At 32.9% G+C, this 22,155-nt stretch overlaps 1 protein-coding gene across 2 annotated transcripts in view; it reads right to left on the bottom strand.

Moving 5' to 3' along the window:
- LOC122510585 (33 kDa inner dynein arm light chain, axonemal) overlaps positions 1-22,155 on the bottom strand; it is a 91,836-nt gene that overhangs the window by 24,928 nt on the left and 44,753 nt on the right. For both annotated transcript variants that reach the window (XM_043625354.1, XM_043625355.1), the window contains exons 3-4: positions 12,340-12,472; positions 7,059-7,204 (exon numbers count right to left, since the gene is read on the bottom strand). In XM_043625354.1, coding sequence (XP_043481289.1) covers positions 7,059-7,204; positions 12,340-12,472 — 279 coding nt within the window. The remainder of the gene's footprint in view (positions 1-7,058; positions 7,205-12,339; positions 12,473-22,155) is intronic.

Raw genomic sequence — 22,155 nt, 5'->3', positions numbered from 1 at the left:
AAAATATAAAACAATTGCAATATTTTCCATCAAATTGATATTCAATGTTTTGAAATTCTATTAAAATGATCATTCTAATCGTTATTCAATCGCTTAGAATTTTGGGAAATTTCATACGACCTTTAAATTCACTTGTTCGACTTGTATAAAAATGGCGGCTATTTTCTCCCATGGGCTAAAATCATGCATGGGATGAGCTGCTATTTTTGCACATGGGAGAGTTGAGTTTAAAGTTGAGTTCGATTCTGGCTACCGCATTTGTTTAGATTTCCTAGTTAAAAAGTAATTCATTTGGTGGTGGAATACTTAGATGTTATATTATGTTAAAAAAAAAATAAAATAATTCCTTATCTTTATTCGTGTTGTGAGAGACGCCATGTCTATGTATTTGTTTAAGGACGTTATGTCCTTACTTTACCTTGAAGGGTAAAAACCAAAGGCCCTTGCCTTAAATGTCAATTTTAGTCGAAATTGATTAACAATTTTAAGTAAAGAAATTTTCTATGAAAAATATTGCCATCTTCCTTATGGTTAATACATTGGAATACGAACACCTTGTTTGTATTTAAAGACAAAAAGAGGTATCTTTGTTTATTTTCAGATTAAACAATGTCAAATTATTGGAAACCTCGTCACTGGACATACAATGAGAGTAATAAATAATCTGCATGGTCGATTCATAAAAAGAAGGAATGAGTAGGGGAAAGTTAACTACCTGAGAGAAAAACAAGAACGGACAGTCTTCTACGAGTCTTCAACTTGACAACAAGTCAAAAAATTGATTGTACATTGTTATAATTATGATTATAATAAAAAAAATTTAAATAAAGATATCAAACAGCATTTAATTTATAATAATTAATCAAGAATTAACTGAAGAAGTTTCGGCAAAAACTCAATTCGGTTTTTATAACGTGATTATTTAAAATCAACGTTACAATAGGTTTATTTAACAATTTATGCACAAAGCATTAGGTAACGTAACAAAATAGTTTCTAAAAAGTCAAAGTTATGCTGAATGCGACGCACGTTTCTGTTTTTAAATTAAATAAGTAATAAAAAAGTTTAAAAATGTTAAAAACAACACTTTTAGCTTTTTCAAATCGGTTTTTTAAAATTCAATATGGCGGACGACTTTTTTAAAATTTAATGCAATTTACATAAATTTGTTACTTAGGGGGTTTTCATTTTTGATTTTGAGAAACTGATATCAGATTCGTTATCAGCAACCCGTAAAACCCTGGAGTAACAAACTTCAGGTACTTGAATACACTATATTGAATACACCATTTTGAATTTTGAAAAACTGACATGAGATCCGTAATCAGCGACCACGAAAACCCCTGAATAACAAGATTCAGACAAATTAGATGATTTTTTATTTTTGGTATTCTAGGCACATTTAGTATTTTCAGCAGGCAGTTAAGGGAATAAAATTAGAAATTTTAATTCAAAAAATTAAAAAATCTTTTTTAAACCTACTGTGGAGAATTGCAGCCTGTACCCGACTTTGCATTCCAGAGTGGCACTTTTTCGACATCAACTTTGGAGACTAAAAAAGTCACTTAATCTCACGTTGCACAGTGGTCTGAAACTTGGCTCTAGGTGGACAAAACTAATTTCTAAAAATTGCTTCCATAAATTTTAATAAAGCCCGTTACTCCAAGGTTTTTTGGGGTCGCTGATTGCGAATATGAAGTCAGATTTAAAAAATTCAATATGACGGCCCCAATATGGCGGACAGCGGAATAAAATCGTTAATAGATTTTAATAAAACGTTGTATCTAGGAGTTTCTGATTACGAATATGATGTTAGATTTAAAAAAATTCAAGATGGCGGATACAATATGGCGGACATTGGAATAAAAACTTTAATGGGTTTTAATAAAACATTGTTTCTAGAAGTCTCTAAGGTTGCTGATTACGAATATAAAGTCAGTTTTTAAAAATTCAAAATGGCGGATCCAATATATAGTTAAGATTTTCAGGTTTGATTTTCGACCTCTCGTATGAAATACCATTCAATTTGATTTAAGCTTGAGATAAAATTATAGACTAAAGTATACATTGCAGTTTAATCTTGTCTGATTATACTCAACTGCCCAGGTCAAATAATGAATTTTCTAAATCATAATGTTCCTTATAAAATAATGATAAATTATTATTTTCTTGAAAAATGTTCAAATTCCCACTCTGGTTTTCCCTTGACGCATAGGAAAGAAGGTAAGCATTCCATTGGGGTAGGTTAAAAAAAATAAAAAATTGATTTTGAGATATATTTGAGATATATATGACCTTGAATTTCAGTCAAATTAAAAGAAAACAATTTTTTCATTACCAGTTGGCAGCTCGTAAAAAACCTTTAAAAATCACTATTTACACTTTTAATTTTATTCATTTTACTTATCAATATATTAAATTGGAAAAAATATATTTTCTAAAAAGTCAAAATTTTGATATTCCGTAACTCAAAAAACATTTTATCAAATTCAATAATAATTTATATTTACACTTCCATAAATAATAGTAACATTTTGGCAAAGTTTCGAGAAAATTCAACAACATAAATTTTTTAACCTGGTCATGTGAGGAATTTTGCCCCATATATTTTACTTCAGATTTGTAATAAGGCACCATAAAAACCCATAATAATTTTAACTTTTTCGGTCGCCATATTTAATCCGACATTTTGAATTTTTAACAACTAGCTTCAGATACATAATCAGTGATCCCAGAAAATGTTAGAAGCATAGTGCTGTAAAAATCCAGTATAAAATTAATAACCTTGTATTTGTTCAGCTAGATTCGCTGTTTTGACCACTTTTGAGGAGTGGCGCACACTTTAAAAACACGAGAAAATCGAAAAGTGGCAAAAAGTGTCAGAAGGTGTTTGTGGCTACTGAAAGGTAACGTCTTAATAAACATTTCCCAATAAATCACTTTTCGAAATAATTAACTTTCGTCACTTTCAATTTTGTCATATGCATGTAGACTTCCCCAACAGCGAGGTGTTACACGGCCCGTTGTAAATTTTCAACTTATGAAATGTCTGTCTATTCGTGAACTATAAACGATAATTAATTTTTAATGACTTTTTAATTTCTTGGAAATTTAGTCATTTTTCGCACTCTTATGGGCTAAATAAAATTTACAAATCTTTTTGTATAATTGTTTCTACTTTTTGCGTGTAAAAAAGGGAAAAAGGAGATAACGTAGGGGTCGTAATGAAGTAATATTTTTTGGATTAAAAAATCTTTTGTAGACTTACTGCGAACAAACGCTTGACCTTTATTCTAGATCAGACTCGTTCGGTGTAATCTTTAGACACCAAAAAAGCACTCACTTACTCGAGCATTTTAAAAAGTTTCGAACACTCCCGAAAAAAACAAAATTTTTAATTTAACCGTACTTCATCACGTGGTTACACACACACGTCACTTCTTAATGTTTTTAAATAAGTTTTTGGAAAATATTCAAATTCATACAAAGAAATCCAAAATTTTTCAGTTTATACAAACTCATCCATAAATATCCAAAGTATCGAAAAATATCAAAAGTAAGACTACAGCCAGGTGTTACACGGCCGGAGATAAAATTTTAACTGAAGAAGTGTCTGTCCCTTTGTTGACTATTAGCGTTAATTGATTTTAAATGAACGGACGTTCGCCGATGTTTTGGGAAACCTTCGTAAGGAGGTTGATCCAGACATTAACCACACAAGGGTCGTAGCTGCAAGGGCTACAAAAAGGGGAGACCTCCTAATTAAAATCGGAGGCGACACCAATAAAGAGGCCTTCACCGTACCGTGGAGGTTTCCAAAGCATTGGAAGGCATGGGTAAGGTACAGTCTCTGGATCGAAGGATAATGCTGGAGATTTGCTACTTCGATTGCCTTTCCCAAGTAGAAGTCCAACAAGTGTTGGAAAATGTCCTGAAGAAGCCAGGGAGCAGGAAGGTGACCCAGAGGAAGCGTAAAAGCTGCAAGAAGTGGCATAAATATTGGCTTTATGTCGTGCACAATTAGTAAGCGAGTAATGGTCACTAAGTGTCATAGATGCCTAGATTATGGCCACATAGGAAAAAAAATCGAAGGCGGTGCGGCGGACAGATCGACTGCGTGTTTCAGGTGTGAAGAAGTCAATCATAAGTTCGCAAACTGTAAAAGAGGCTCAAGCTGCTTCCTCTGTAAAGAAAAGTATAGCGACAAGTAAAACGTGAACCATATTGCCGGTAGTGGAGGATGCGGAGTCTTCAAGACAGCCCTCGAAGAGGCTAAGAAAACTCTCGCAAGAACAAAAAGTAAGTAGGAAGAAACGTAAAAAGGGTAGAAGGCAGAAAAAATTAGTATATACCTCGACGCCCCCAAAATGCGTAATTTAAATTAGCTTTAATTTGTTTTTTTCCTTCTATTTTAATTTATTCTGTGATTTATGTGTCCTTTTACAATTTTAATTTATTATGTGATTTTTATCTGTCCTTTTACAATTTTATTTATTGAACTTTATATATATGTTTACTTCTTTTTGTTTCTGTTTTTTACATCCGTTTACAATTTTATCATTTAACTTTTTACACTATTTTAACATTTGTTTCTTCATTGTTGTGCTGTAAATTCCGCTTTGACATTGATATACTTTTAAATTTTAACTATTGACGCAGAAGAACAGTAGAAAAAGAACAAAGTCGCAATAGCGGCAGAGTTGAAGCGCCGCCCTCGAAAACTAAAGTCTTACGATAGTTCTGAAAATTCAGATTCAGCTTTTTTATGGACTAGTACGGCCTGAAAACTATTTATTTCTTTGCCTTAATTACTGAAAACTTTTGGCAGTAGCATGAAGATAGTTCTGTATCGATAGAAATTCTTTTTACAATATTTTTAACAATTGCAGAATACTAAGAAGTTAAAATCAGTGTTTTAAAGAAAAATGGACTAGCCCGACCCTTAAAAATGATTACAGAAAAAATACGTATCTAATTTTTTTCCATTAGGAACAATATTTTAAGGTAGCATTAAAAAAATTAAAAGTCATTTTTTTGGGCAGTCTAGCTCGAATATTTTTAATCGGTTTGACTTCGGCTAAAGTTTTTTTGCTCGTCATTTACTAATGCTTTATAGTATGTAGCGGATATTTTTTGTTTTTGATAATATTTTTTTTTAATTTATTTATTTCTTCAAGTGTTGTTGAAAAGGAGGAAGCACATTTTTTATTATAATTCTCATTTATTTGATTTCAACATCGTGGATTCTAAGGAAATACCAATAGCTGTATCGTTGATAAATAAAAGGAAACCAATTGGTATTGCAATTTCTTAATAGGCGAATGGATAAGTCTTAAAATAATTTTGTATACATTTGTTTTTTTTTATGTGATTACAATCACACAAAAAACAAACTTAAGGTACTACTACACTTTAGAAGGCTCTTAAAAGACCAAATTTAAAAAAAAATTGTAGGTCTTTTATTATAAATATGTAAAAAAACTTTTTTACTTATATTAGTACATATTTGGAGAATAAAAATAATGGTTTGTTTTTAATTTTTATTTAATATAATAATCAGCAGACAGCATCCAGATCGAAACTCCAAAAAGTTAATTGTCCAATTGCGGGCAGTTTATCTCAAGATTGACAAATCGGAAACAAAAAATCCAAACTGCTTTTTAAAAAGGAATGTGTCTTGCATAAAAATCAACCACCATTAATGAAAAATCGACTAAAATAAAAAATAACAGAGGTTTCAATAATTTTTGTCAAAATACACTACGTTTTTCAGTATTTTTCTAGTCTGCAAAAATGTTTTTTGTAATTTATTGACTATTTTCTGGTGAATTCACACACAGGACATGCTAACAAACAAAACGAGTTATTATTTATTAAAATCGGTTCAGTAGATTCAGACATAAAGTGACCGCAATCTGAGAAAACTGTCATTTTGAGAAAAACGCGTTTAAACCTTATATGTATCGTTAGAGGCCATCCATAAATTACCTAAAATTCTTTTCCAAATTGAAACCCCTCTACTTTTTTTATGTCAGACACTGTTACATACATTAGCACTAATGTTTCTACTGTTCGTAACAAAAAGCTGGACCCCATTATCTCCTTAAAGATTTACTTAATTTGTCAATGGCTCTTTATATTTATTGATTATTTTTTGAAAAATTTACTTTTATTTTTTACAATTGGTTATGAATACTTTAGGAGGTGTTTTCTGAAGTCATAAGGAGTTAAAAAATACAATAAAAAATTAATTTTTTTTAAATTCTAAAGTGTAGTAGTACCTTAAAAGAAATGTAAATTACAAAACATGTTTTGTAATTTATATTTTTTTATCATAAACGTATGGAGAATCTATCTATATATATCTTATCTATATATATAAACATAATTTTATATGTACATTGCTCTGAACTTTAAATTTCGCACATAATTGTACGTTTTGAGCCTTATGAATTACAAATATACCATTAAAAAATTTTGTGTATGTGTATTTACGTGTGTGTCAGTATGCCACAGAATCTTTGTTAAGCATCACTTAAAAATGGCTAAACCAATTGAAACCAAATTTAGCATATTGTTATTTTTGTTTATCAAATTAAATTAATTTCTTACCAAATTAAAACTTTTACTCTATTAATTTTTTTTAATTGCTAATTTAGTTTGTTGTTTGCAATATCGCTGTATCTTTCTACAGGAAATGACATCTCGATCTCAAACAACAGAAATTTTTATTTTTTTGCAGACTTGTGTTATCAGAAATTAAAGCTTAATTCATACCCTTCTAAATGAGCCATTAGCCGACTAATATACTTCAACCCTTAAAGCAGAGGGTGTGCTTTTGTCCAGGGGTGCGGCAACTTTAAAATACAAAATATTGGAACTCCAGAGGATAAAAAAATGATAATTGAAATAGAAAAAGCCGTGACATCCCTAGGATATCCAAGGGTTATCCTACGCGACGCAAACAAGTCCTAAGGATATCCTAAATAACCGTGTGTTATAAGGGAAGTATACGCCATTTGTGTAATATATTCTATATGATAGAGGTATATACAAACTTGAAGGGATTTTCTTATGCCAAAAGCAACGCTGCTTTGATATAGAGTTTGATATGCCGACATTGTCATTTTTATTTCATCACGAACTCTTAGCAGCAAGATTCCTCGTTCTGCACAGTTAATAGTAACTTGACGAATCAATTCATCTGAAAATATTATTACTTTAAATATCTTTACGAATTTAGTGACTGTTCATTTATAAGAAATATGAGTTATTAAAAATTCTTGTTTCCTATTATATATTTCATAAAACATTTTTTTTCTTAAAGTTACTACGACTTTAAGGATTACATTCTCCTCACATGTTTTTGTTTGCTGATGATTGCAAGATTAAGTGGATTAAAATGTATATTTTTGGTCTTGATGATCAAAATTGTGAAGTTATTTTTAATTATATTAACTCTCTTAGCAGAAACATGATTTGCAGAAGCAGCTAAAATAATCTTAAAGTATTAGTATCAAGTTTTTTGTGTAGTGTAGACAGGAGCGTAATGGCTAACTTTTCACTCTTTGTTGATTTACTCGGACATTTTTGGTTTAATTAAGTGTTTATCTACTAGAAAAGTTACTCTGGTATCTCAGGTTTCTTTTAAAAAAACAAACGTCCCTATATTACTTTTTTTCAACAATGAACGTACACTTCGTCGGTATCGTAGGTTATTATTCATTATGCCCCTTAGCCATTATGTCTCGTTCCCCCTATATACGTGATTTGTAAATATAATATCAAATGTATGATTAAAAACATGTAAATCCGGATACAGTAGATGTGATAGTTTAATTCTTATAAGAAAAACTTTAAATTTACTGAAGATTTAAAAATGAACAATTAGATAAATTTTCTGCATGATTTTTTTAAAAGAACGTCCAAGCGCCTAAACTTTCGGAAGGGCCTTCCGGCAGGACGCGCCACTGCACATTACGGCGTCTTGTCGGCAGTACGGCAACCGTCCTTCAGAAAGGACGAAATTTATTTTTGTAAAAAAATATTTAAATTTTATAGAATATTATAATATAATATTTTATACATAATTTATTAAATATATTAACAAATATTGTTATTATATGTTATTTTGAGCAAGAAACAAGAAATTCACTCAGAGATTTTGAAAAAAATCGTTATTTTTAATGCTATACAAATATTTTAATAACTTATAAAATAGTAAACGTTTTCTAATTTCATAAAATTAGCAAAAGTCAATTTTCCACCAAATCTAATACCTTCTCATGTGATAAGAATGTAAAAAACCATTTCTAACAAGATAGGACCAAAAATTGAAATGTAAAAAAGGGTCACAAGCCCAACTGTGTTAAAAAAATTTAATTGATTTTCTAAAATGTTAAAACTTTTATGAATATATTTTAGTTATAACATTTTAGAAAATCAATAAAAATTTTTTAACTCAGTTGAGCTGGCCTGACCCAAAAACTTAAAAAAAATTAAGTTTCTAAGAAAAAATGTTATAGAGAAAAGTTGTTTTATTGTAATATGCAAATGAAAATTTGAAAAAATTGAATTTTAATATTTTGAAAGTACTGTAGTTTTTATATTTTTTAACGAAAATGGCTGATTAATGAACTCAGCTTTCATTTTTACAACAACTTTGAGTGTGTTAAATTTAAAAACAATCCTATAAGTTTTTCAAAAGTTATCATGGGAACAACATTTTGTGTCTACAGACAGACGAACAGACATACACCATCGCCGGACCATGTTTTTCGGGTTCAGGGGATCCCAAAACGTAAATATTTCATAAAATTAGCAAAAGTTAATTTTCGACCAAAAGTAATACCTTCTCATGTGATGAGAATGTAAAAATAATAAATTAACAGTCATTTAATTGGTTATTCTATCGAAAAAGAAAAAAAACACCTACAATAAAAATAAAATTTGTATTAGAATTCGCAAACAGGAGGAATCCTTAAAATTTTTAAAATAAAAAATAAGAAAAACTTACCTTATAAACAGAGTTTCTATTAATTTATTATTGTTACATTTTTTTATTGATTTATTAATAAATAGTTTAACCTTTTGAGGAACACATTATTCATATGGACGGATTTTCTTTACATATCATGAATTAATCTTTTTTGGGTCGCTGATTACGAATTTGAAGTTAGTTTTTAAAAATTCAAAATGGCGGATCCAATATGGAGGACATTTTTTTAATTATTCGGATTCGCTTGAAAATGTTTACTCAGGGGTTTTTAGGGTCGTTGATTACGAATCTGATATTAGTTTTTAAAAATTCAATATTTGAAATTTAAAAGAAAGTTTAAATTTTTGATATTTAAAAAGCTTATGATTGTCTTAAAATTGCTGTATCCGTGTTAAAATTTACTGTTGATTTTAAATATTTTTGTATGTAAATAATTTTCATAAACGGACTTCAAAATCTAAAATGAAAGTGTTTGGAAAATTAAAGTTATGTTTGTATTTAGTAGAATGTGAACATAGACCTGTGTTTGTATTTTTTTCTTTAAAGGATCTCTCATGCTCGCGAACTCTTTTAAATAAAAGAGACATACATTGACCTGTATACAATTTTTGACAATTGATACATGGAATTTGGTTCAATAATTGTCTCGCTTGGTTATCTTTTGCGTTAGAACCGAGTCTGGGGTGATGTGTTGGTAGTGGATATTGTCTCCCTATGATACTGTTAACATCCCCTTAGGGGATGTCTATTAAGGAAGGTATTTTCTTCGGGGAGCGGGGTGAAGGTGTCTTTGTGACGAGGAAGCCTGGGCTTAGTTAGAGGACGTCCTCGTCACTCTCCGCTGGATATGCTGGAATCAAATCTGCTGCCGATCTGGTGCGGCGCTGGGCGTTGTCGTAAAGCAGTCCTGGAGCTCCGTACCGGGTCCATCACGGGCGGAGGGGTAGGTATTCCTGGAGACGTTGGTATGCCCAGAATCTTAGCCGTGGATGGTGACGGAGACACCAAGTCGAAGGGGCTACGTAGGGACGTCTTTCAGTTGATCAGAAGTTCCTTCGGTGTGGGGGCACGGTGAGTCTCGATAAAGTTCAACCCAAAAGTCTTACCACTAAATTTTTTTACAGATATTTGATCACTCATGAAATTAGAATATTTTTCACCTAGAATGGAAATCATCTGTCGAGGGTTTTTAAAATAAACTCGATTTTTCTAGATTTTTAGTAGGTTAATTGCTGTTATTTCATTAAAAAATAAGGTATTAAATTTATTTTTTTAAATTTCTCTCCTTTAAGGTTTTGTGAACAATTGGTTTAAATTTTTGATTTATCGTTACTAAATTTCTTTCACGGCGATTTTCGTTAAAACCGGAAAAAGGCGGTTTGCGTTAAAAATGGTTGACGAAGGTTCTTTATAGGAGGGAGAGAGAAAGGACTAATGTTGTCTGGGAGTGGAAGAGACGAAACTAGTTTATTGAAAAGTTGCGAAGGTCGTCCATTGTCGATGGCTGGTTCGGATGGTGTGCCTTAAGAATGAGAGAGGCGGCTATGGTGCCGAATTATGACGTAGTGTTGGAAAAACACTCATTACGTTGAAAGAGGTGTTATTCAATTGCGTAACTGGGCGCCAATTTAGGGAAAACCCGTCTGGGGCAGTCGTATAACAAAAGAATTGGCTGAAGTACATGATAAGAATGCGGAATTACGAGAGTTGTTTCGAAAAAGGAAACGTCTAAGTTTTTGAAAAAATTATTTCAGGGTCCTGATTAAATCCCAATATACTGCGAGATTTCAAGCGATACTCTCCGTCCTTTCATACCTAAAATATTTAGAAAGCAAATTTTACATACATACATTTTATAACATTTCAGGACTGAAAATAAATAGTTGAAAAATTTTTAAAAACCAACATCAGATTCTTTAACAGAGACCCTAAAAATAATCGAGTAAGAGCTTTTAATCAAATCCGATGAAATAAAAAAATTTGTGTCCGCCATATTGAATCGGCCATTTTGAATTTCTAAATACCGACGTAAATTTGTTATCACTGACCGCAAAAACTTTTAACCGAATCTGATGAATTTAATAAAAATTTCGGCCATGTTGGATTCGACAATTTGAATTTCTGAAAGTTAACATTAGATTCGTTATCAGCGACTCCAAAAACCGTCGAGTAACAACTTTCAACCAAATTGGATAAATTAAAAAAATTTGTGTCCGACATAGTGGATCCCTTTTTATTGATACTTTTGGATCTCTTCTTTTTAATATAGCCACATTTATAGGTTATATTGGATTTTTCAAAAGGACACATATTTTTTAAAAGTATTTTTAGTATTTTTTTTATTCTTTGTGTTTCTAGATGTGATTCAAGAAGTCAACTGGATTGTCGGACAGGTAGAACTAAAGATAAGTATGATATTTTAAAGAATTCAGACATAGAATAGTAAAGTAACAATTAATCAAATATTTAAACTTCTATCTAGAAGAATAGTAAAGTGGTAAAAACCTTTATTACAAAATCAGGGTGGCGAGCTGACCGGGAATCTCGGAAAAACCGGGAAATGACCGGAATTTAAAAAATTGAACAGGAAAACCGGGAAATGACCATTCTTGTTCATTTAAAAAATTATACAATAATAGTGTTTAATTGTTGATAAAAATTTGACCAGGAAATTTTATAAAATTGACCGGGAAATGACCGGGAATTCAAATTAAAAAAAAAACTCGCCACCCTGAAAATTTAAAAAGATTGCAAAAACTGAAAGGTAGAGTAGAACGGGGTAAGACAGCCAAGACAGCACATTTTGGTTTGCGAGGCAGTTATTTAAATAGGTTTTAATAGTTAAAAAACATAACTTTAAGTTAAAATTAGCGAAACATAACAAGGTTGTTGTCCTTAATTTACTTTTATTTTGCTCGTAAACTTAAAAAATTTACATTTAAATAATATAATAATAATAACATTAATTAAATTCAATTTAACATTTTAAGGAAATATAAATTTGTTATTCTTAAAAAATTGTTTATAAAATTCAATTTTAGGTTTAAAATGTATTTGAGTAGAAGAAAAGAAAAAACATTTAGAAGAACCAATAGAATCAACACAAAAAGACACAAAAAGTCTGTTTTCATAAATGATACTGTCACAGCTAAACTGCTGCAGCAATAATGTCTATCTGTTAGTAACTAAAGTAAACTACCATAAGCACTCTACATTATCAACAGCCCACGATTTGAAAAAAAGATGCAGAAATAAGATGCAATTAGCTGCCTCGCCCCGTTTGTTACCTCACCCCGTTCTACTCTATACACAATATTTAAACTAAATTTAACTCTACTCACCGAAACATTGATTAAATAATTCCCGTCGCACTGGACATATTCCATTTTCTCTTGCTTGTCGTTGTTGTAGTCTCATGTCCAACTGTTCTTGTAAATTTATTACGTCAAGCCTTGTAGCAGGTGTAGTAGATACCTGTAGTGTTACATATAATTTAATACCAAAAACTGATTTATAAAATATGAAATATTCGTTTATGTATAACCTATATAGTCAACAATTATTAATCACTTTTGAATTATTCTGTAATATTATATAAAAATATTGAAGTCATTGTTTAAAAAATGATGATTTTGATTATTTAAACATTGGCTTTAGAAGGACGCCATTTTCGTTTTTTTATTTTTTTTAACTTCATCATATACGTCCACTAGGTATTAATGTATATGTTACGGTCAATGTCCGGAATCGGGCAATGTTTGATAATGCCCGGGCAATGTCGACATTGCCCACAGCCACTGGGCATTGTCGACAATGACCGTCAGTTTCGGTCAATGTCCGAAAAAATTTATATTATGCAGGTTTTTCGGGCAATGTCGACAATGCCTAGTCCAGTTTGGGCAATGTTGATAATTAATTTTTTAATTTAATTTAAATTCATTTTAATCGAAATTTATCGACTAGTTATAAATAAAATGTCTCGTGAAATGTAATATTATTTCGTTTACAATAGAGTGAGTCTCGCATATTATTATTCTCGCGAATAATAATATGAAAAGAAATTAGTTTCTATTTGTTTACAATCGAGTATCTAAATTTATGATAACCAGGCTGATTAATGTAAACTTTGATAATATTGGTTAGTTTGCAATTGATTGCCTTTAATTAAAGACTCAAATTATTCGCGAAAAATGGAAAATTTTGACAGTAAAAATCGTTTCGAGACTCTTTTGAAAGACTTGCTTTCAAAAAAACGGGCAGATAATAATACTTTTGTATCCTCTGAGGAATACAAAAAGTGCATTGAAAAAGTGGAACTATTAAAATTAAGTGTAAAAAAGAGTTCAAGTGATTATAGATTTTTACAGAGATGTGATATAATTTCTGTGAACGGACAACAAAAATTAATAAAACCTATAACTAAGGACAATGAAAAAATTTTGTATTACGTGACAAATAAAGAGATGTTTGAAGTTCTGTCAAATGTACATTCGTCCATCGGTTATGGAGGAAGAAATCGTATGGAGTACGAATGTAAAAATTATATTGCAACGTCACCAGATAAATCATTATGCAATTTTTAAATTATGTGTTGTATGTCAAAAAAAGAGCACAAATAAAAAAAGAGGTCTAGTTTCAAAACCTATACAGCATTCGACTTATAATATTTGGTGCACCTGCAATCCTGCACTCTGATAATAATGGTCGTAAATTTGTAAATTCCGTAATTACGGAACTTCATAACACATGGAGCGAAGTTAAAATCGTTCACGGCAAACCACGACACAGTCAATCGCAAGGATATGTAGAAAGAGCCAACAGGGTGTAACGATCTTTACGTTTACTTGCGGATCTTACCCGCGAATCGTTACAAAAATGGCAATTTACGGATTCCAAATTGCCGAATTATAAATTCCACACTTCGAACTTATAATACACCATCGATGACCCGTTTTAGGGAACTTCCCCGGCGCCAGGTAGGTAAACTACCCGGATCACGATGCTGTAACAAAACAAAGAACTTTCCCGGACTAGCTCTTACCGAGCTCAATATTTTATTTACGAAGTTACGTTTTATATTGAAATAATAGGGCTCGAGTACCGCACACAGAGGAGAGAGACAAGTTGAATTTAACACACAAATAAAACAAATGAATAAAGAAAATTATAAGAACACACAAGCAGATTATTTTCTTTTAAATCACTCTTCTTTTTATTTTAAACTTTGAACTTTGTGAAGAGAACTGAGAACTTCCACACGCCGGTGATTGCGACGGTCGACCGAAAATGGCGGCGTCCTATCGGCTTGCCATGAGGTCTTCCTTCTCGATACTATTTCTCGGTCACACCGTACACCGGTGATATTCCCAAGATAACGAGGAAGATGTGCACTGGACACTAACCTTTGATCCGGTCCAGACGAGCACGGAAATCCATCTTTGATTATTTTAACAATGAAAATGGTCAACCGCGGTGTCACCGTTAGAGTCTATCGGCAGCCAGGCACGAACTGTCGAAATTAGGTTAATTGACATCCTGCTTCGGTCCCGTATATATGTCATGCGCACCTTGGGTTCGCCCCAGCAGCATGATAACAGGCCCAACATCTATGACAGGTGGTTGCCAGTTGACAGTAAATTTGTGCCGATTAATATTAATTGTTGACACATTTTCGGTCGATTGATAATTAAATAACAATAAATAACATTGTGTTTTCTAATCAACCAAAACGTGTGGAATTCTCTTGAGATAAACAATATGATTTTTATGCAACTCAACATTTTTGTATTATATTGATTCTATACAATTCAACAAGATAATAATAAAGTAAAATGTTGAGTTCGATTCTGGCTACCGCATTTAATTTATAATAATTAATCAAGAATTAACTGAATAAGTTTCGGCGAAAACTAAATTCGGTTTTTATAACGTGATTATTTAAAATCAACGTTACAAGGGATATAGAAGAGATTTTGTCTGCTTGGATGAATGAAAACCAATCTAAAGATTGGCCCAACGCACTAGACATTGTTCAATTTCACAAAAATCGCAGGGGTTGGGACAAGTCACACCCAGAAAGTCTCCCCCGGACAAGTTCTCGCAGGATAAATCTCCACAGAGACATAACTCCCCATGGGACAAGTCTCCAAAGGACATCTCTCCCCAGTGAAAAATTGTTTATTAAAACAGTGTCAAATTAAGGACAAGTCTCCCCAGGCCAAGTCTACCCGGGACATCACTCCACAGTTAAAAAATGTTTATTAAAGCAGTGTCAAATTCAGGACAAGTCTCCCCAGGACATCACTCCCCAGTTAAAAAATGTTTATTAAAGCAGTGGCAAATTCAGGACAAGTCTTCTCAGGGCAAGTCTCCCAAGGACATCTCTCCCTAGTAAAAATTATTAATTTAAATGGTGGCACATTCAGGACAAGTCACCCCGGGACATAACTCCCCAGATAAAAAATGTTTATTAAAACAGTTGCAAATTGAGGACAAGTCTCCCCAGGACAAGTCTCCCTGGGACATAACTCCCCACTTAAAAAATGTTTATTAAAACAGTGGCAAATTCAGGACAAGTCTCCCCAGGACAAGTCTCCCCGGGATATAACTCTCCAGTTAAAAAATGTTTAATAAAACAGTGGCAAATTTAGGACAAGTCTCCCCAGGACATCACTCCCCAGTAAAAAAATGTTTATTAAAACAGTGGCAAATTCAGGACAAGTCTCCCCGGGACATCTATCCCTAGTAAAAATTATTAATTAAAACAGTGTCAAATTCAGGACAAGTCTCCCCGGGTCATCTCTCCCCAGTTAAGAAATGTTTATTAAAACAGTGGCAAATTCAGGACAAGTCTCCCCGGGACATCTCTCCCTAGTAAAAATTATTAATTAAAACAGTGGCAAATTCAGGACAAGTCTTCCCAGGACAAGTCTCCCCGGGACATCTCTCCCCAGTAAAAATTATTAATTTAAATGGTGGCAAATTCAGGACAAGTCTTCCCGGGACATCACTCCCCAGTTAAAAAATGTTTATTAAAACAGTGGCAAATTCAGGACAAGTCTCCCCAGGTCAAGTCTCCCCGGGATATAACTCTCCAGTTAAAAAATGTTTAATAAAACAGTGGCAAATTCAGGACAAGTCTCCCCAGGATATCACTCCCCAGTTAAAAAATGTTTATTAAAGCAGTGGCAAATTCAGGAAAAGTCTTCCCAGGACAAGTCTCCCCGGGACATCACTTCCCAGTTAAAAAATGTTTATTAAAGCAGTAGCAAATTCAGAACAACTCTCCCCAGGACAAGTCTCCCTGGGACATAACTCCCCACTTAAAAAATGTTTAGTAAAACAGTGGCAAATTCAGGACAAGTCTTCCCGGGACATCACTCCCTAGTTAAAAAATGTTTATTAAAACAGGGGCAAATTCAGGACAAGTCTCCCCGGGACATCTCTCCCCAGTAAAAATTATTTACTTAAACGGTGATACATTCAGGACAAGTCTTCTTAGGACAAGTCTCCCCAGGACATCACTCCCCAGCAAAAATTATTAATTTAAATGGTGGCAAATTCAGGACAAGTCCTCCCGGGACATCACTCCCCAGTTAAAAAATGTTTATTAAAACAGTGGCAAATTTAGGACAAGTCTCCCCAGGAAAAGTCTCCCAGGACATCTCTCCCCAGTGAAAAATTGTTTATTAAAATAGTGGCAAATTCAGGACAAGTCTCTCCGGGACATCACTCCCTAGTTAAAAAATGTTTATTAAAACAGGGGCAAATTCAGGACAAGTCTCCCCGGGACATCTCTCCCCAGTAAAAATTATTTACTTAAACGGTGATACATTCAGGACAAGTCTTCTTAGGACAAGTCTCCCCAGGACATCACTCCCCAGTAAAAATTATTAATTTAAATGGTGGCAAATTCAGGACAAGTCTTCCCGGAACATCACTCACTAGTTATAAATTGTTTATTAAAACAGTGACAAATTCAGGACATGTCCCCGGGACATCTCTTCCCAGTAAACATTTTTTATTGAGGGGTTACAATTTGGCACAAACTTATTTAATTTTTAAAATATATGAAACAGAAAATTAAAAAAACAAAATGGCAGCTTCAAAATGGCGCTAATTTGAGAATAAAATTATTCAATTCTTTTTATTGTGCACCTATATTTACCATGGCTATGAAATCTAACAGAACTTAGTGCTTATTTGTTTTTGAGTTCGCTCATGACGAATATATAATCGTATTTTCAAAATTCAAAATGGCGGATCAAATATGGTTTACAAAATTTTCTTAAATTCACTTGATTGACTTAAATTTCGTTACTTAGGGGTTTTTGAGGTTGCAGATTATGAATCTGCTACCGAATTTTTAAAATTAAAAATGGCGGATACAATATGGCAAACAAATATTTTTTATTTACTCGATTCGTTTGAATTTTGTTACTCAGGGGCATGGACCGTCACGGAATCAAAACAGAATTAAAAAATACTTTTGTTTTGATTTGGATATGGGTATCAGAATCAAAATTCCACTCTATTTAGTTCTGATTCCAATATCAAAATCAAAATTCCACTCTATTTCGTTTTAGTTCCAATATTAAAATTAAAATTCCAGTCTATTTCGTTTTGGTTCCAATATCAAAATCAAAATTCTATTCTATTAATTTTAATTCAAATATAAAAATTCTTTTTAGTTTTACTTTTGATAAAATACTACTGCGCATGTATAAGTCTCATTGAACCTAAATTTTGTTGCAAATGTCAAATATATCAAAAGATAATATCGTTTTTACATACCAAATCTGAAGTAGAATTCGAATCAATTTCTGTTTCTATAAGAAAACCGAATTGCAATTTCTTGATTGTGTACTTCTGATGGAGTTTCTTTGTGTTTAGCCTTATTCTCCCTTATTCTGACTATTCTGCCTAAAAGATGTTCATCATTCTCAAATTTTAGGCGACTAGAATTGATTAAATATTTTTTGTCCGCTAAATTGGATCCGCCATTTTGTGTTTAGAAAATCCAATTGCAAATTCATAATTTGCGACCCCAAAAACCCTTGGAGTAACAAAATTCAAGCGAATCGAGTAAATTTTAAAAAAATTTGTAAGCCATATTGTATCCGCCATTTTGAATTTTGTAAATCCGATAGCAGATTTATAATTTGCGACCCAAAAAACCCCTGAGTAACAAAAATTAAGTGAATCGAGTAAATTTTAGAAAAATTTGTCGGACATATTAGATCCGCCATTTTGAATTTTAAAAATCCAATTATATATTTGTCATGAGCGACCTCAATAGCATATAAACACTAAGTTCTGTTAGATTTCATAGCCATGGTAAATATCGGTGCACCATAAAAAGAATTGAATAATTTTTTTCTCAAATTAGCGGTTTAATTTAATGTCCAAGTCGAATTTTGCAAGAAAAAAAAATCCGCAGAAAACGGCCTATTATTTAATTTGTCACAGTAGACTTCCCCCTTAATCCAGAATGTGCCACCGTTTAAATAAACAATTTTTACTTAGGAGAGATGTCCCGGGCAGACTTGTCCTGGGGAGACTTGTTCTTAATTTGCCACTGTTTTAATAAACATTTCTTAACTGGGGAGTGATGTCCCGGGGAGTGATGTACTAGAGAGACTTGTCCTGAATTTTCCACTGTTTTAATAAACATTGTTTAACTGGGGAGAGATGTCCCGGGAAGACTAGTCCTGGGAAGACTTGTCCTTAATTTGCCACTGTTTTAATAAACATTTCTTAACTGGGGAGTGATGTACTAGGGAAACTTGTCCTGAATTTGTCAATATTTTAATAAACAATTTTTCACTGGGGAGAGATGTCTTGAGGAGACTTGTCCTAGGGAGACTTGTCCTGAATTTGCTACTGTTTTAATAAACATTTTTTAACTGGGGAGTGATGTCTCGGGGAGACTTGTCCTGGAGAGACTTGTCCTGGAATTGCCACCGTTTAAATAAATAATTTTTACTGGGGAGAGATGTCCTAGGGAGACTCATCCTGGGGAGACTTGTCCTGAATTTGTCACTGTTTTAATTAACATTTTTTAACTAGGGAGTGATGTCCCGGGGAGACTTGACCTGGGGAAACTTGTCCTGAATTTGTCAATGTTTTAATAAACAATTTCTCACTGGGGAGAGATGTCTTGAGGAGACTTGTCCTGAGGAGATTTGTCCTGAATTTGCCACTGTTTTAATAAACATTTTTTAGCTGGGGAGTGATGTCCCGGGGAGACTTGACCTGGGGAGACTTGTCCTCAATTTGCAACTGTTTTAATAAACATTTTTTATCTGGGGAGTTATGTCCCGGGGTGAATGTGCCACCATTTAAATTAATAATTTTTACTAGGGAGAGATGTCCTTGGGAGACTTGCCCTAAGAAGACTTGTTCTGAATTTGCCACTGTTTTAATAAACATTTTTTAACTGGAAAGTGATGTTTCGGGGAGACTTGCCCTAGGTAGACTTGTCCTAAATTTGCCACTGCTTTAATAAACATTTTTTATCTAAGGAGTAATGTTCCGGGGAGACTTGTCCTGAATTTGCCACTGTTTTAATAAACATTTTTTTAACTGGGGAGTGATGTCCCGGGGTGGCTTGTCCTGAATGTGCCACCATTTAAATTAATAATTTTTACTAGAGAGAGATGTCCTAGGGAGACTTGTCCTGAGGAGACTTGTCCTGAATTTGCCACTGTTTTAATAAACATTTTTTAACTGGGGAGTGATGTCCCGGGGATAACTTGTCCTGGGGAGACTTGTCCTGAATGTGTCACTATTTAAATGAATAGTTTTAACTGGGGAGAGATGTCCCGGGGAGACTTGTCCTGGGGAGACTTGTCCTGAATTTGCCACTGTTTTAATAAACATTTTTTAACTGGGGAGTGATGTCCTGGGGAGACTTGTCCACACATTACATTATTTACTTTTAATATTTACATTTGGGGAGAGATGTCCCTGGGAAGACTTGTCCTCTGGGAGGAGCTGTCCATGGGAAGACTTGTCCCATGGGGAGTTATGTCTCTGTGGAGTCTTGTCTTGGGAGGACTTGTCCATTAATACGCTTTGTTAAACATTATTGAAAATGTGTGGGCATTGTCGACATTGCCCAATTCCGGACATTGACTGTAACATATACTTAGAAATAAACATTGTTTTTTTTTATTTTAGACTGCAAACTCTTGCAGTCTTCTTTTTGTAGTTTTAGTACTGTATTTGAAGACGAAAAAAAAGTTTTTAATCTTTCAAGTAAAACGACTGTGAAAAAACAATAAAGTGGAGTATTCGAAATAGGGGATTGTAGTTTATAAGCAGTGCCTAAAATTGATAGCGGTCACAGTGATCCTTAAAATCTTGTATGTGTTATAATAAATGCAAAAATGATGTTTATCAGCTGGGATGTAAGAATGGCGTTCTAAACAAGTGGTATGGGAACGAGTAACTTATGAAAGCTGGGTCAACGTTCTTGAAAAAATAGTAAGTTTATAAGGTAAAGATTCCAGTAAAATATCAGAATTCACTAATTATTACCATAAACAAATTTTAGACATTTTTTCAAGTTGAAAGTTATTTAAGGCCGTAGTCTCCTTTAAAAGGCGACAAAAAAGTGTTTTTTCAGAAATTTTTTTTGAAAGGGAAGGAAATGCTTGCGGTAAACGAAATTTTTTGGTGATATTCAATTGTATTTGAGCTTCAAAAACCAACTTTTATTTTTAAAAAATATTTAAATTCTTCTTAGTAACAACGATTTTTGTGGAGCGCTGCAGTCTGTATTTTTAAATCCGTGCCGGTGATGTAGGTCGTACAATGCATCTAAAACAGTTAAACCAAATTTTTTTTCACTTTTTAGAAGTGCCTTTTCTATTTGAACTAAAAAAAATACCGAAGAAATTAAAAAATTCCAAATTTTTTCAAAGTTTGAAAAAAAGTTTACTATTAAAAAAAAAATTCACTTTAAGGTGCAAAAAAATAGTTTAAATAATACTTTTGTCCAACTATTTTAGTTCAAATAGAAGATAATTTGATACTGAAGCGAGAACACTTTGATTTTTTTTAACCGGACAAAAATTCTTTTTGCTATCATCGGCACCGTTTTCTATGACGTGTGAAAATGAAAATTCGAGAAAAAGCGATTTAAAGTTTAAGGTTCATAAAATATCATTTTTAGGATACTTACACTAATTAAATTTCAATCAGCTATTCCTGGCCCACATAGTAGTCCTTCCCCTTCCTCGAAGAACTCATTTTTTCGAAGATTTTCTTCTCGTCGATCTGTCCGAGCCTCCTTGCTTGAAAATGACGAGCGCCGGTTTTCCCTCGTTATGCGCTCCGCATCGATATTATCGACAAAATTTTTGCATTGCTGATAACAATATCGAGCAGCTGCATAGTGGTCAGCACAGATGCATAGGCCTCGTTAAAAATGCCTGCAGCCAAATTTGCCGCTATTTCGACGATTTTAGAACCGGAATTGACGTGTTTTGGGTTCAGGCGCCACACAAGCGAATTGAACGCTTCGTTCGAATTTTGAGTGTGTGTATACACCTCTTCAGGTGTATACAAGGTAATACAAGGTTAGGTAAACAATAGAACGCATGAAGGGGCAGAGCGCGCTCGTTGGGGTCTGCCCGAGCATTCACACGTGCTCGACGATCAGTCACAAAATCTGTTCTACCTTTGAAAATATGTCAAATTGTCCTCTAAAATTTAAAAGACATATTCTTGGATAGTTTTGGAATAAATTTAATTTAAAGAAAAAGTCGATTTTTTAAACCTATATAGGAGACTACTGCCTTAATAGTCATAAAAAGTAGGAGTGGCACAATTATCACAGATAGTGTATATATCACAGGTAACATACATACTACCGGTGACAATTATGCGACCCCTACTTTTTATGACTATTAAATAACTTTCAACTTGAAAAAAATGTCTAAAATTTGTTTATGGTGATAATTATAACGTGTAAAAGTCCAAAAGATATTCGTTTTCTTTAATTATTTCTATTTATAAGGTTTAAAGATAACTTTATAATTGTTCTTAGGTGAAACATTTGTAAAAATGAATAGTCATGGTCGAAAATGAATTTTACCAAGTATACTCTTACTGGGATCCACTTTTTAAACATTTTTAAATCGAGTCATTTC

Source organism: Leptopilina heterotoma, unplaced genomic scaffold (genome assembly GCF_015476425.1).
Source record: "Leptopilina heterotoma isolate Lh14 unplaced genomic scaffold, ASM1547642v1 Lhet_707, whole genome shotgun sequence".
In the NCBI taxonomy this organism is placed as follows: domain Eukaryota; kingdom Metazoa; phylum Arthropoda; class Insecta; order Hymenoptera; family Figitidae; genus Leptopilina; species Leptopilina heterotoma.
This window is presented reverse-complemented; position numbering and strand designations above follow the sequence as displayed.